The 15407-nt window shown below is 42.2% G+C and overlaps 1 protein-coding gene across 1 annotated transcript in view; it reads left to right on the top strand.

Moving 5' to 3' along the window:
- The window catches only part of CSTF3 (cleavage stimulation factor subunit 3), a 72952-nt gene that overhangs the window by 2696 nt on the left and 54849 nt on the right, over window positions 1–15407 (top strand). Inside the window, exons 2-3 of the mRNA XM_088470444.1 lie at window positions 8421–8522; window positions 8636–8731. Of these exons, the coding sequence (XP_088326570.1) occupies window positions 8421–8522; window positions 8636–8731 (198 nt within the window). The remainder of the gene's footprint in view (window positions 1–8420; window positions 8523–8635; window positions 8732–15407) is intronic.

The following is a 15407-nucleotide window of genomic DNA, read 5'->3' as shown; positions in this document are numbered from 1 at the left end:
CATTACTGTAGAGCAGGCCTGGACCGCCTGTGGCTCTTCATGAGTTGTGAAACTACAGGTCCCAGCACTCCCTGACCGTTATAAGCAGGCCAAGCCTACTGGGGCTTGTAGTTTCACAACACTTGGGGAGCCACACCTGTAGGGAGATTTATTATTGTGTACAGTCTATCTGCTAGAGAGCCGTGGAGTCATTTAAGGCACTGAGTAACTTAAATACCTAAGGCCTGACTTGTATTCATGAGGGTGTGGGCCGCAATGTCATGACTTGAGTCCACAAAATTGTTGTCACTGTTGTGTGTAGATTGGTAAGTTTGCATTATTTCTAGGTTAAACACTACCCCTGCCCGGCATACATTCTCATAGAATGGAATTCCCACCTACAGTTACAAGAAGTGAATGGTACCTGTGACCTCAATGGTGTAGATGGATTCATTGTTTGTCATTCATATAAGGTCATTGTAATCGAAAACAATGGGATATATTTACTAAAGGTCAATTTTAAAATGGATAAAAATTGATGTTGTGTTTCTGGGGCTAAATCACACTTATTAATACTTTAAGTGTGATTTAGACCCAGAAACACAACATCGATGTTTATTTTAAATTGATAAAAAAATTATTAACATCGATGTGTTCCTGGGGCTAATCGCACATTTACTAGCAGACAATTTTTTTATATTTATATATTTATTTATTTTTTGTCAGTAAATGTGATTTAGCCCCAGGAACACAATATCGATGTCTAATCAATTAAAATCGATTGACATCGATAAAAAATATCTTTAGTGAATATACCCCGATGGCTCTCATTAATCAAGTGGAGAATTTTGGGCAGTTACAAAGTGGCAGTTTTATTACCAGGAAGCCCGTTGGAAAACTGTATAGGGGCAATTCAACTAAATGATATGCTGAGTAGTTCTGGTAATGAGTGTCCGGAGCCATTCAATTGTCCCAATCGCGCCTCCCCTTAAGTAGGGAGATGCAGCCTAATGCCGTGTGTTTAGTCACGGTAAACTGCATTCTCCTTTTTAAGTGGTGGCAGCGATGCTGTTAGTGCACATGCTAAGCCCGCTACTGGCACTAGTTTAGTTGGAATTGAGCAGAAATCCTCTAGTCACATGTTAACAGTGCAGCCAATTGAATAGCTCCAGGAACTCATTCCCGGCGCTATTCAGCATCACATTTACTTGAATTGCCCCCTATATTTTCAAACCCGTACATGCTGGATTAATAAAAAAACGTGGTGTGTGGGATCAGTGGGGCTGATTCAATTCAGTACGAGTTAAATATTGCCGGGAAGCTGGTCCCAGAGCTATTCAATTCAGCGTGCTGTTTAGTCCGACTATTACAAGTTAAGTTGGGGATGCAGGTTCTTGTGACTTAACCTGGGTGTTTAGTTACAAGAACCACCATTCTCCAGCTAAAGTGCCTGCCGTGAGGCTTCTAGCGGGGCGCTAAGACGGAAAACAGCCTCGCGGACAGCACTTTAGTAGGATTTCTTCTCGCACCCTCAGGATCATTTAGTCGACATAACAGTGCACTGAATTCAATAGCTCCAGGACCAACTTCACAGCGCTAAATTGAATCATAGCCTTTATTTGGCTGAGGTTATTAAGTTGTAAATAATGTTTTGAAATATATTATAAGTAACATTGGCCTTTGTGATGATTTCTCGTTATTTTTATGGTGTCTCTGTGGGGGTGTTTCAATTCAGTGTGATGACTAGTGCCAGGAATTAGTTGAATTAGATGTATTGGAGAATGCCGGTTACCTGGGCGTTTGGTTGTGGTAACCGGTATTCTCCGACTAAAGTGCCGGCCGCGAGGCTGTTAGCGCTGCGTTTATCTGGAAAATTGCATTGCAGCCAGCAGTTAAATCTGATTTATGCTGGCACCTGAGGAGGGTGCGAGAAGAAATCCTGTAGTCGGACTTAACAGCACGTTCAATTGAATAGCTGTGGGAACTCCTTCCCGGGGCTATTCCGCATTGTGCTGAATTCCATCACCTCCTTTGTGATCATTCTATGGAGTCCTGTTGTATATAGCTTTTACTCCTGAACTATGACTATCTGGATTTTTCTTGCATTTGTGTTTGGCTTGATCTGGCTACTTTGTGGTCAGTCCAAGCGGCTAGGTTGCCTTGAGTCTGGACACCTTTGCTGTGAATTTTGGTGTTTCAGAAGCCACTGGAAAGCATTATGGTGATTAATTTTTACTCTCCTAGAAGTAGAGATGAGCAGTTTGATTCTCTTTGCCAAATTAGCGCAAGTTTGGATTTGTTTGGTTTTATCCTATTGGCTATCCAAAACGTGAGCATTGGATAGGTAATATGATGTTGTATTTCAGATCCGAACATAACCAAATAAAACTGCTCATATCTACCATGAAGTAGGGCTTGTTTTATAGGATGTACCACAGTTTGCCAGTAAACCGCCAGTTGTGCATGGCTTAAAGGTCTGTGCCATGCGTATTTTTGTGATACACCTGTGCAGGGTTAAAGCAAATGTTTTTGGACATTCACTCTTACTTATTTGCAGGGGGTCTCTTCTAAGAGAGAATTCTAGATCAGTGGTTAAAAATGAAGCTCCTGCCAATGCATCTGACATTTCAATAACTATATAATGCCAGGGCTTTATTGCATTGCCTTATGTTGTTACCATATTATTAGATTGCATAGTTTGTAAGTTAGAATCAAATAGATTTGAAAGCTAATAGCCGTGTATATGAATGCCTTTCATTTATGTACGTGTTAGCATGTCGCTCCCATTGCATAGTGTTCACTCTAGGTCCGGCGCTGGACCTAGAGAAACGGCACTTGTGCATGTCTTTGTGACTCGTGCCCGGCACTTACGGACATGATGGGCAGCCCCCAAGCGCTGCGGCCACTGTGAATGGATGCCGGGTGCATGTGCCTGGCAGTGACCGCTGCACCACCGTATTCTCCACCCGTGGGACACTGCGGCCTGCGGGACGGGACAGATCCTGCAGGCTGTTTCAGCAAGGCCCACTGAAACACCCCAGGCAGGAAAGAGGAACTGCATGGCTTGTGACAGCTGCAGGGTGCTAAAACGAACACCATCCTTTTTTTCTCTGCCCGCAGCAGTATTGCACGCCACTAGCTATTCAATTATTCCTGCTGACGAGCGCAATAGCATGATTTCACTTGCCTGAGGTGGCGAGCAGAGATAGGCGAAAGTCCTGGTTTTGGTTGCCTAAACAGCCGTTTGGGAATGCTAACCAGTACTTGATGGAAAAACCTGCTTCTACGTGGCTAAACCCGGTCTATTTGGGCATGATGTGCACAAAAGAAAGAAAGCAGTTGAATATTGCATCATTGGTTTTGAAAGGGGGGGGGGGTGTAAGGCATGGTCGGACCACAAAAACAATTTAATATCACTCCTTACGGGGCGTATCAATTGTGCCGAGCGCTCTCCACTGGGCGTCTAAGCGAATAGACACCCGACTGAGCCCATTAGCAATTTACGCGCCCACCCCCCCCCCCCCACCCCCCCCACGGCACTTTAGACTTTTTTTTTTTTTTTTCTTGCACCTACCGGAGTCTGCGAGAATGTCACTGCCGCAGATAATGGGCGTCTTATCAGAGAAACTATTTATTTGATCTGATAGACACCCATTACTATATAATGCCAGCAGGGAGTGCACGGCACAATTGAATTGCACCCTTGTTTAAATTGGTTTCTGCAGAAAGTATTTTAAATTGTGATACAGCGGCGCTTAATAGCAATACACCGGAGACCTGTTTGGTAGTTTTAGGGTATGGTGGTGTACAAAGTTAAGATTATCATTATACTGACAATTTAGAATAGAGGTAGAAACTGGTCAGCAGAGTCGGGTGGGGGACAGAGCTTGCAAGACACTGATAGACTAATCATGCCAGGACTTCTAATAGGTTATGTTGCAGGAACAGTTATGGACAGTAAGAGCCAGTTCTTCTTTTAAAGTTCCTCCTCCCATCCACAGATGTGTTGCTTATGGAGTTTTTCTCTGTTGGGTAACTATTATACAGCAGTGTATGACCTTGATCTGGAGGAAGGGGAGGGTTTTACAAGGCTGTGTGTTTCCTTCATATAGATAAATATGGTAAACTGAGAACAGGTCAGATGTGCAGTATTCTCATTTGGACAGTCAGCAACTGCACACAGACGTAGGTAACCACTACAGGATTGACATCTAGTGGTACAGAGGGGCAAGAAGGCATCGGGATAAAGATCCAGGGGAAAATAGACAGCAAGGCAGACATTCATGCCACTCGTATGCTGTCTGTGCAAACAGAGTGGGCACGCAAAAAAAGCCACACTTACTGTAGACATCCAAAGGTCAAAACAGACAGAAGGACATAGATCAAGAACATAGGGAAGATAAAAGCGTAAGTAGCCTACATACAAATAGAACAAATAAGACACTATGCATATGGTAAACACATTAAAATACATAGGAAAGAATTCCTGGACATGGACTACTAAAGGGACAGAAAAGTAGAGAAACATTATACATCACTGAGAAACAGAATGATTAGCACACTGAGAATAATGGCTAATTTCCCCTGAACTTGTAAAGCTGCCTCCTTCAATACAAGACACCCTGTCCAAGTGCCTCATTTGACATGTAACAACTGCAAGCCAGATGTGTAGGTCTCTGTCTCTAATTATTTACTTCATTGCTGTCCTTACCAGTGTAGCGGCTATTTGTTCTTGTTTCTGGAAAATGTAACTAGTGGATTTGGAAGATGTTGGAGATGTCTGTAAATGCTTTACGTAGTAATCTCTGGTTACCCAGAATCGCTCTACAGTAGATGAAATTCTGTATTTCATTCCTATTGTAAACAGTACATTCCCTTACATTCCCTTACCTGCGGAATGCTGGTAGACTTGTGACATCTGTCCTGTGTGACAATTCTGTTAATGGCAATATATCACCGCACTTATTCGCTAATTACGACAGGCTCAACATCGCTGATTTTCCTGTGCACCTCTATGGTGTGTGAGGAAAGTCTAGGTATGTCTCTGGCTGTGGTGTGCCATTCCAGAATATCACATCATGTACAAGCTGCTAGTTGGATTGCCCCTTTGTGGTGTCTAATTTTGTAATGAAGTACTATCTATTTGTGTTTATCCAAAAACAATGTACCCTAGAGGCCATTTAATTAGTGTCTCAGCCACGATGTGCAACATTGGTAGTTTTTATTTGCAAGCGATAGTGGTGTGCAAGAAAATGAGCAATGTTGAGCCTACTATTTAGGCACCATGTTGCCACTTTTTGATTTGGCCTTATGAGCTGTGTGTTCTAACTTTTTAATGGGAGACCGCAGAACATTGTCTGTCCAGCAGACTTGCACTATTTAAGGAAACCTTATCATGCAAACAACTAAAATGGATCTGCGTGTTGCTGATTCAACAATTCAAAGGCTTATTCAGTGGGGACTAATTATTGCTACTGTGCATTCACCTCAAAACACTTTCGTTCATCTTTGGTGTTTGTAAAGGTGCATACACAGTCAGATTTGACAGATGAACGATTTTACCAATGATTTGAAAGATTTTTGACTGCATTAAAATGACTGACATCGTCCAAAACTGACTGCAAACGCATCAGATATCTTTATCTGCCCATCGGGAACTCGCATCGTTCAAGGCTCACATGTCAGATTTTCCTTCAGATATGAACGATTTTTAAAATGGTTATCGTTCAGATCTGAAGAAAATTCTGACCATGTGTATGCACGACTAGTTGTATACAGACATGTTTTACAATGCTGTGTGTCGGGCCTGAGCAGTCCCTTAGGTTTACGTTTCTGTCTAGTCATTGCAGACATTAGGCCATATCCAATTAGCCGCGAAAAGTGTTCACAGATGCAAAAATTGCATAGACAAAAGCCGACTAACTGTTTTCACAATTTCAGAGCAGGTAAAAATGTGCATAATCCATAGTTTTGATAAAATATGTGGGGTCTTGTTTCAGAAACCCTTGGACACAAATCACCCCCCCCCCCCCCATGACAAATTAGGTGCAAAAAAATATTTTGCTTAATTTGGGTAATGATGACATGTCCTTTTTGGGGTGTTGGAAAATGGGCTTAAAGTAGTGAGTCTGGTATTTTGGGGGCTTTATGGATGGGACATGTTACACATCGCAGGTGGCTGCACCAGGTGTATTTTTAAAAGTGCACTTTTACCCCCTAATTTAACTGCAGCATTTATTTTGGCCCAAAGATCTTGCTTTTTATAATTTTTCCAATGTTGAACAAATATACATATAACAGCCATTTAACACAATTTTAGAAACCCAAATATTTTTATTAGGGTCACTTACTCTTCTATATTGGTTTCCTATGTCAGTTAGCCTTTTTATGTGGTACAGACAGATTTCCCCAAATCTTGCTGTACTTTTCACTGGTTTCTCCACTAACCGGTTTTCGTTCTAATGCATTTTTGCGTCTTTTGTAATAGGATAGTGCGAAAAAACGGGAGCGCGCATAGACAAAGACGCAAAAAAAAATCGTAGCAAAACACGAGAATTGTGCAAAAACTTTCGGCGTTAAGTTTTTGCTTTTTCAAGGGCTAATTGGATATTGCCTATTGTCACTCTGGTATAAATACACCATAAATAAGTAATTTCATTTGATTTTTATTTGGCCATCCCATGTGGAGGCCTTGTCTGTCCAATTAATGAGTAATGTTACTTTTACTAGATCCAATTTGGTCATCACAATGCACAGGCATGGGACTGGCTTGGTGCTGCAACATCTCCTGTATACATCCCAATATTAGCTGTGGTTCCCAGAGGTTTATCATCTGACCCAGGTGCTAGTGTGTAATACAGGGATAATGTCCTATTTGGTGTATATTATACACTGGAATTGTCATTATGTTGTCAGTTTGATAGCAAGAAAGTTCATGTGCAACATAAAACCACTGTTACTGTTGGAGGTATGTACTTTTTTGACTTGTCCATGAAATGAGATAATGGGCATTGCCTAGCTGGATGTCAAATGATAATGGGCAGTGACTTGGGTGAGTACACTGATGGCCAATGTAGCCTCACAAATGGCTCCTTTGTGCCCTTCACACAATGGCATTAAATGTTAATAGGCACAAAGGTTCTAACTGCAATTTGTAATATATTTCTAAAAAACTAACTTGCTTTCCTGCCCTTAATTGTGCCCTAAACCTTCATCAGTGTGGATAGTATTGAGATGAGATTGTCCACCCAGAAGGCTGCAGTTTAGGGTTATGCTCCCTCTCACATAAGATGCATACTTAATCCACTTCAGTTACCCATCATAATTACTCTCCAGCAGGGGGGGGGGTTTGGGGGGGGAGATGTGATGTCGGGGTGGCCAGCAGGGGCGGGGGGGAGGACGGGTATTGTCGGGGTGGCCAGCAGGAGGGGGGGAGGGAGATGTGATGTCGGGGTGGCCAGCAGGAGGGGGGGGAGGGAGATGTGATGTCGGGGTGGCCAGCGGGGGGGGGGGGGGAGATGTGATGTTGGGGTGGCCAGCAGAGGGGGGGGGGGGAGAGATGTGATGTCGGGGTGGCCAGCAGAGGGGGGGGGGGGAGAGATGTGATGTCGGGGTGGCCAGCAGAGGGGGGGGGGGAGAGATGTGATGTCGGGGTGGCCAGCAGAGGGGGGGGGGGGGAGAGATGTGATGTCGGGGTGGCCAGCAGAGGGGGGGGGGGGGGAGAGATGTGATGTCGGGGTGGCCAGCAGAGGGGGGGGGAGAGAGATGTGATGTCGGGGTGGCCAGCAGAGGGGGGGGGGAGAGAGATGTGATGTCGGGGTGGCCAGCAGAGGGGGGGGGAGAGAGATGTGATGTCGGGGTGGCCAGCAGAGGGGGGGGGGAGAGAGATGTGATGTCGGGGTGGCCAGCAGAGGGGGGGGGGGAGAGAGATGTGATGTCGGGGTGGCCAGCAGAGGGGGGGGGGAGATGTGATGTCGGGGTGGCCAGCAGAGGGGCAGAGGTGGGGGGGGAGATGTGATGTCGGGGTGGCCCGCAAGGGGGGGGGGATGGGAGTACAAGTTTAGACAAGGGCAGAGGGTAGGAGATTTTTTTTTTTTTTTTTTTATTGTACTCTAGTATAATTTCAGTGCAAACACTTGTCAATGTTATTTTAAGGGTAAATTCCTCTTAACCATAGATGCCATTGTTTGTAGCTCTCAGCTGAAGCTATATAGACAGCCCTGCAATAGATTCAGCCTGAATAATAACGCTCTTCTGATCTTGCCCTAAATATAACGATTGGACTCTTTAGATTTCCCGGTCTTGTTTTCGCCATAATATTAGGATCTTTTCTGTGTATGATTATGCATTTAAGCAGCCAATACAATTTTATAATTTTTCTTTTTTTTTTTTCTTTTTTGTTATTTCTTTCTTTTTTTTTGTTTCTCATTTGCTTCATGAAGCCTGCTGAATATGTTCCAGAAAAGGTGAAGAAAGCAGAGAAGAAGTTGGAAGACAACCCATACGACCTCGACGCTTGGAGCATTCTCATTCGCGAAGCACAGGTTTAGTGACATAGGATTACATTACATTCTCTTTCAGTCCCGCTAGCGGCTTTATATTCTAAATGGTCTCTATAAATCCATAATATTATGAATGCTGTTTATCCAAATTCTAGAATCAGCCAATAGACAAAGCACGGAAGACATACGAACGGCTTGTGGTCCAATTCCCAAGTTCTGGCAGGTTCTGGAAACTTTACATTGAAGCAGAGGTTAATATTTTTCTATTTCATTTATGGGTATTTTTCACACTACTACATTTGGCAAATGGTATTAAGAGTGGGGACAACACAAACTGGACCAATAGTTCAGGTTTAATAACCATGTAATTTAGGGTTAAAGTCATAAGCGAGTTTTCTAAAGTGTTACCGTACTGATGATTGTTGCATAGTTGAGACTGCAACAACATTAAAACATTTTAATGGTATGGAGTGCTTTTAGACTTTTATTTATTTGTCGTGTCAATTTATTGCCTCCTGTGTCATTTATTTAGATCTTATAACATGTTCTTTACATTGGAAATTGCTAACTAATTTGAATGGTATCCTGAAAACAGTAGTCTTTCTTTCATAATAAAATGTTGTTAATGCTCCATATGGGTAATGTAACATAATTTACGTACCTTGTTTTAATGTAATTATTACATGTTTTGCATGGAAGTGCTTTAAATGTCCTGAATAACCCAATGTTCCTCTTGCAGCGTTTGTTGTAGCAATATTAATCCCATTAAACAGTGGAAATCAGAACACATTTAAAAACAAAAAAAATGTTGTGTAAAATACAGATAAAAATGCCTGTAATGAAAACATCTGGGATGAGTTGCATCCATTAAAGTATACTTGTTAATTTCACATTGCTGTCACTGCTATAAAGGCTCTGTGTATTCAACTTACTTTTCTGTTTCAGATATTACGGCAGGTTATAATATATACTGTAAACATATTCTGTATACCCAGAATGGCATGTACTGACAGTTTTTAAATATTTGATTACTTAATGTGCATTTGTACTTTTTACTGTGAAAGCCAGAAGTGTAAAATGTTATTTTATTCTTACACATGGATCATTATAAAATAATTGTTGTCACAGATAATGTGTTCATAATTACATGTACTAATTTGGACATTTACAATAGAGACTATAATATGGACATACCCTTTCATGAGAAAGCAAGGCATATGTGCTGCACAATGTGTAGTCAGTTATTTATACTGTGTATAGTTGTGTATGAGTGAGATAGAGATATATATATATATATATATATATATATTTTGCACAAGTGCGCAACATGAAAGCATAACATAGAAACAAATAAAGTCCAATATCGGCGATGTACATGCTGCCGTCCTCTTATTAGCCTCACCACAGGCCAAATAATATCAATCATGAAACTAAGAGGACAAGGCGCATCGACGTGAGTATGAAATTACAACAAATCACATTTACTACGTGTAATAAGCTCACACCCCCTGACTAAGTCCTTGGTTGACTAAACTAGTTGGGCGTGGTTTGGTGTTGGACGTGGTGTCGTCACAAGCAGAGTCCCTAGCTGTTTGCTGCACGGAGAGCCGGACGAGACTGCCACTTTGTATAGCGTGGATATCCATCACCCTGGGTGCGAACCGGAGGGTTGAGTGTGAGCTGGCCGCTGTTTACGTTGATGTATGTGAGCTTATTACACTTAGTAAAAGTGATTTGTTATTTTATACTCTCGTCGATGCGCCTTGTCTTTTAGTTTAAAAAAAAAAAAAGTATATATATTATTTTTTTAAGCATGTTGGAATGTATTGGGAGTGGCTGGGATATATTTTTATCTGCTGTGCATTAACTAGTTTATACCGAACAGCTAAAAATTAGCTCAGTGGTGGTACTACCACCTAGAGAACTTTCAATAGCCACTAATAGGGAGTGGGGTGCAACCCATGAAATAACTGTAGCCAAGGCTTATAATAGGTATGTATTGTTGTTTTGTTAATATTGCCTTATACTGAACTTCAATAATTTAGTTTAAACTCATCCCACTCCCATATCTCCTGCGTCTGCCTGTCCCCCTTTTCCCTCATGCTTCTGTCTGTCCCTTTTTCCCCCCCCCCCCTCTCCCTGCATTAGTCTTTCCTTTGTCACCTGTTTCACTGTCTAAGAGAACCACTGGGTTAGGCTACACTGTATGCAATCGGGAAGCCGACTGCCTAAATACCGGCAGCCGGCTTCCCGTCTGTCATATCCCGGCAAGGGTGAAATGCCGGGTGTCTAGATGTAGACGCCCGCATTTCCCCGGCATCCCGGTCGTAGTGATGCCGAGCGCCGCGAGCGGACAGCCGCCGGGGGGAGGGTTAGGGTTAGGCTAGAGGGAGGGTTAGGCACCTCCGGGGGGGACTTAGGGTTAGGCACCCCCCTATTGCACGAAAAGCTGGAACAATTGAATAGCGGCCCGCCATCTCCCGTCACTTTAGGTGGGAGATCCGGGCAGCGAAAACAATTGAATTCCGCCCATAGTGAGTACCGCTGGCATAGAATGTTTGGAAATGGTAACCAATTTTAAAATGTTCTACGTGACTTTACTTTACTCTGTATTGAGTTTTCCTTTTTGGTAATTAAAAAAACAAAACGCTAATTTTAAAAAGAATAAAGGAATAGTCTACAAGCTTCAATAATTAGCCACAGTGTTAATCAGCCCAGACTGGCTATTAGTGTAAAAGGGATACTGGTCCGCTTGTTGTAGCCATGACTGCCTTTGTCAGAGATGGGTACTAGTAGGTGAAAAAAGCAGCATGAACTCCTGTCCTGGCGATTTTCAGCCCAGCATTTAGGCGGTGGGTGTCTGGATAATGAATGAGCGAATGAGGTTTGCCGTCCTTGTGGTCCCTGCATAAAAGACAATCTGTACCCACTTCCGTTATACATATAATAGTAAGTAATTTAACAATGTTTTTATTACTATGACAAATAGCACACATTAAAAATAAATAAAACCGTGCTCTTGCCTTAAAATTCAAACACCCAAAGTGTTTAAGCATACAGTAACTTATGGCAGCAATGTGCCCTTTTATCAAGTAGGGTTAGAATGTCTGAGGTGTTTTGTTGTAATTCTGTTATAGTATGTTAGAGAGCCATACCGTCTTTATACGATTGCAGAGAGCAGTTGTTCACATTTTTGTTCGGTAACCAGATTGAATATAATTTCACATTCATAGTTTTGTTATTTGCATTAATTTTGTGACTCCTTTCTCCCCTTTTTTAAGTGATGCTTTTGCTTATTGAATAAACTTTTGAGTTCAGTGGTCATTTTTATACTCATTTGACACTAAAGCTCCTCTCTCTCATATATACTTATCCAGCAAACTTGTATTGCATTTTGCAGAATGAGTTGAGCAGAACATTTTCTATTTAAACAAAATAAATAAAGGTTTATGTACTGTGCACTCTGTCAGTCCTGCCTTTTACACCACTGGAGTACTGTGTATAGACAAGTATAAAGACACTCATGAATGCCATAAATTTACATACTTGCTGAAGAGCATATTCTCATTCGTGAAGACTGGTCTTCCGCATTGCAATAAAACAGTTGCTGTTTTTTTTAATTATAAACGGGGCCACTAGGCTAAAAACCTAGTGCTGTGCTTTATGTATCCCTACATTTATTTTCCTTGTAATGCTCCATTGCAGCCATCCACAAATGGGTTAGCACCTTAATCAGCTGAGCAGAGAGAGGAAAGAAACACCCTAGGAGATCTAGATGTGACAACTACTTCCCTTCTGTGTCTTTTGAGAATCTTTCCAAGCTATCTTATGCTGGGTGTATGCCATACACTATAGCAGAGATTCCCAAACGCGGTCCTCAAGGCACCCCAACAATTCCTCTTAGAGAGATCCATGGTTGAGAACAGATGGTTAAATCAAATTGACTGAGGTACTGATTAAGCCATTTGTGATCAAGAATGGATATCTTTAAAACCTGGGCTGTTAGGGTGCCTTGAGGACTGCGTTTGGGAACTGCTGCACTATACAATTATCTGGCCGATCCGCCAGATATCAGAGGGTCATACAAATAATTGTACAGTGTATTGCCACGACTGGCCAGTAATTATCGTTCTGTCGGACATGCTGAAATCGTCCAACATCTCTGAAAGATTTGATGATTAGTCAGCAGCATCTGGCAGTGCATCTGATGCCAACAGCCTGACGTTCCCCCTGTTCCTTCACAGGGGAGGATTGGGGAAATGTTTCCTCCCCTGTGAAGGAACGCAGGTGTTGTGGCCATACACTGTGAAATATCAGTGAATGGCCACGCTATCTGACAGACATTTTATCCAACAGTGTATGTCCAACATAAGAAAGCATAAGCAGTGGGAACTATATGGTTGCCATGGAGGATTTCAGAGAAGAGAAATTAACAGTACTTTGATTTTTCCTTTTTACTCCATGGCAGCCATGAATGAATGGGACATACCCAAATGCATATACAAATACATAAACTGAGGGGTGGTGTATTAATTTGCTTATAGTCAATAATGCAAGTGCAGATAGTGGCAACAAAAAAAAAAAAACAACTTATCATCCACAAGATATCTCTCTCCCAGATGATAATGTTGGCATAAATCGTCTGCTGAATCCTGAGCCCCACATGTCTGGGAAGTTGCCACCACTCTTTGTAAAATGCAACTGATACCTCTGGCACCTTACATCTGTTTCCCTTGTATGACTCCACAGTTACATCCTTGATCCATCTTGCAAGAGTTTGTATGGAGCAGGTCATTAGCGCTGTGGAAAATGGTGTGCGCTAATGTAAATATAAGGTCCTATAGGAAGAACAAACATTTTTTTCTGTCTATTGAAAGATTCAGAATTGTCCTGACAAGTCTCGTGTATGTTTTTATCCTTGGTTTATTGCAAACACAGTGAGGAAAGTTTAATTTCCTGGTCTGAAAAATTGAAATGGCCTTAGTGGTGCTGCAAACTAAGCCTACATTCTTACCTCTTTCCATATATAATGTAAAGTAAAGGTCCCATAGAAGTGTGCAGTTTTCCACTTGGCTGGCAGATACAATTGCTGGGAAAAACAACACCTTATGCCACCTGAGGGGAACATTGTCTAAAGGAGCAAAGGGATCAGACCTTCTCTCAAGTGGGGTTCCCCCCCACCCCCCAAAAAAAAAAAATATATATAAATATATATATCTCCCCTGCACTTTAGGTTTTCTTTCAGTGTGGAGTGATGTCACATGCAATGACCTTGCACATTGGTGAATTGCCATCACTGATGGGATTGAAACGAATCATTGCTGAGGACAAGTGAATCTCTTCTTTGTCAGTCCGGCTTGTCCTTAGCAGTGATGACAAATATTTTCCACTTATTTTCTCTTTCATATCCAAAATGAACGGTATCTGCCCTATCTGAGTATTGTGGAATCTGAAGCCATAGCTGCACAGGACTAATAAGAAGACTAAGAATGATGAAATGTGAAGTTATTTAAAGCAACTTTACATTTTCCTATTCATAGGATCATTTAGTGGACCTCCATCTTCTAATTTATTAGTTGTCCTTGTAGCCAGGCTTGCCACTGCTGCATCAATTTGGGGTACCCAACACCATTTAGAAGCTGATTCATCCTGAAAGGGATACATTGGTTAAGTCTTTCAAGAATACAGCCATGGCCAAAAGTTTTGAGAATGACACAAGTATTGGTTTTCACAAAGTCTGCTGCTTCAGTTTTTGAGGGCAATTTGCATATACTCCAGAATGTCATGAAGAGTGAACAGATGAATTGCAATTAACTGCAAAGTCCCTCTTTGCCATGAAGATGAACTTAATCCCAAAAACATTTCCACTGCATTTCAGCCTTTCCACAAAAGGGCCAGCTGACATGTCAGTGTTAACACAGGTGAGAGTGTTGACGAGGACAACACAGGTGAGTGTTGATGAGGACAAGGCTGGAGATCACTCTGTCATGCTGATTGAGTTAAAATAACACACTTGAAGCTTAAAGGAAGGTGGAGCTTGAAATTGTTCTTCCTCTGTTAACCATAGTTACCTGCAAGGAAACACGTGCAGTCATCATTGCTTTGCACAAAAAGGGCTTTACAGACAAGGATCAAACCATTTAAATCAACTAAACTAAATCAACCATTTATTGGATCGTCAAGAACTTCAATGAGAGAGGTTCAATAGTTGTGAAGAAGGCTTCAAGGCTCCCAAGAACGTCCAGCAAGCGCCAGGACCGTCTCCTAAAGTTGCTTCAGCTGCGGGATCGGGGCATGACCAGTTCAGAGCTTGCTCAGGAATGGCAGCAGGCAGTTTTCTGAGTGCATCTTCACGCACGGTGAGGCGAAGACTATTGGAGGATGGCCTGGTGTCAAGAAGGGCAGCAAAGAAGCCACTTCTCTCCAGGAAAAACATCAAGGACAGACTGATATTCTGCAAAAGGTACAGGGATTGGACTGCTGAGGACTGGGGTAAAGTTATTTTCTCTGATGAATCCCCTTTCAGATTTGGGGCATCTGGAGAAGGAAAGATGATCACTACCATCAGTCCTGTGTCATGCCAACAGTAAAGTATCCTGAGACCCATCATGTGTGGGGTTGCTTCTCAGCCAAGGGACTGGGCTCACTCACAATTTTGCCTAAGAACACAGCCATGAATAAAGAATGGTAACAAAACATCCTCCAAGAGCAACTTCTCCCAACCATCCAAGAACAGTTTGGTGACGAACAATGCCTATTCCAGCATAAGTGATAACTAAGTGGCTCAGGGAACAAAACATCAACATTTTGAGTCCTTTGCCAGGAAACTCCCCAGACCTTAATCCCATTGAGAACTTGTGTCAATCCTCAAGAGGCGGGTGGACAAACATAAACCCACAAATTCTGACAAACTCCAAGCATTGATTA

Source organism: Taudactylus pleione, unplaced genomic scaffold (assembly GCF_031769625.1).
Source record: "Taudactylus pleione unplaced genomic scaffold, aTauple2 ptg000100l, whole genome shotgun sequence".
Classification (NCBI taxonomy): Eukaryota; Metazoa; Chordata; class Amphibia; order Anura; family Myobatrachidae; genus Taudactylus; species Taudactylus pleione.
Note: the sequence above shows the minus strand (reverse complement) of the source record. Positions and strands in the feature narration are given on the sequence as shown.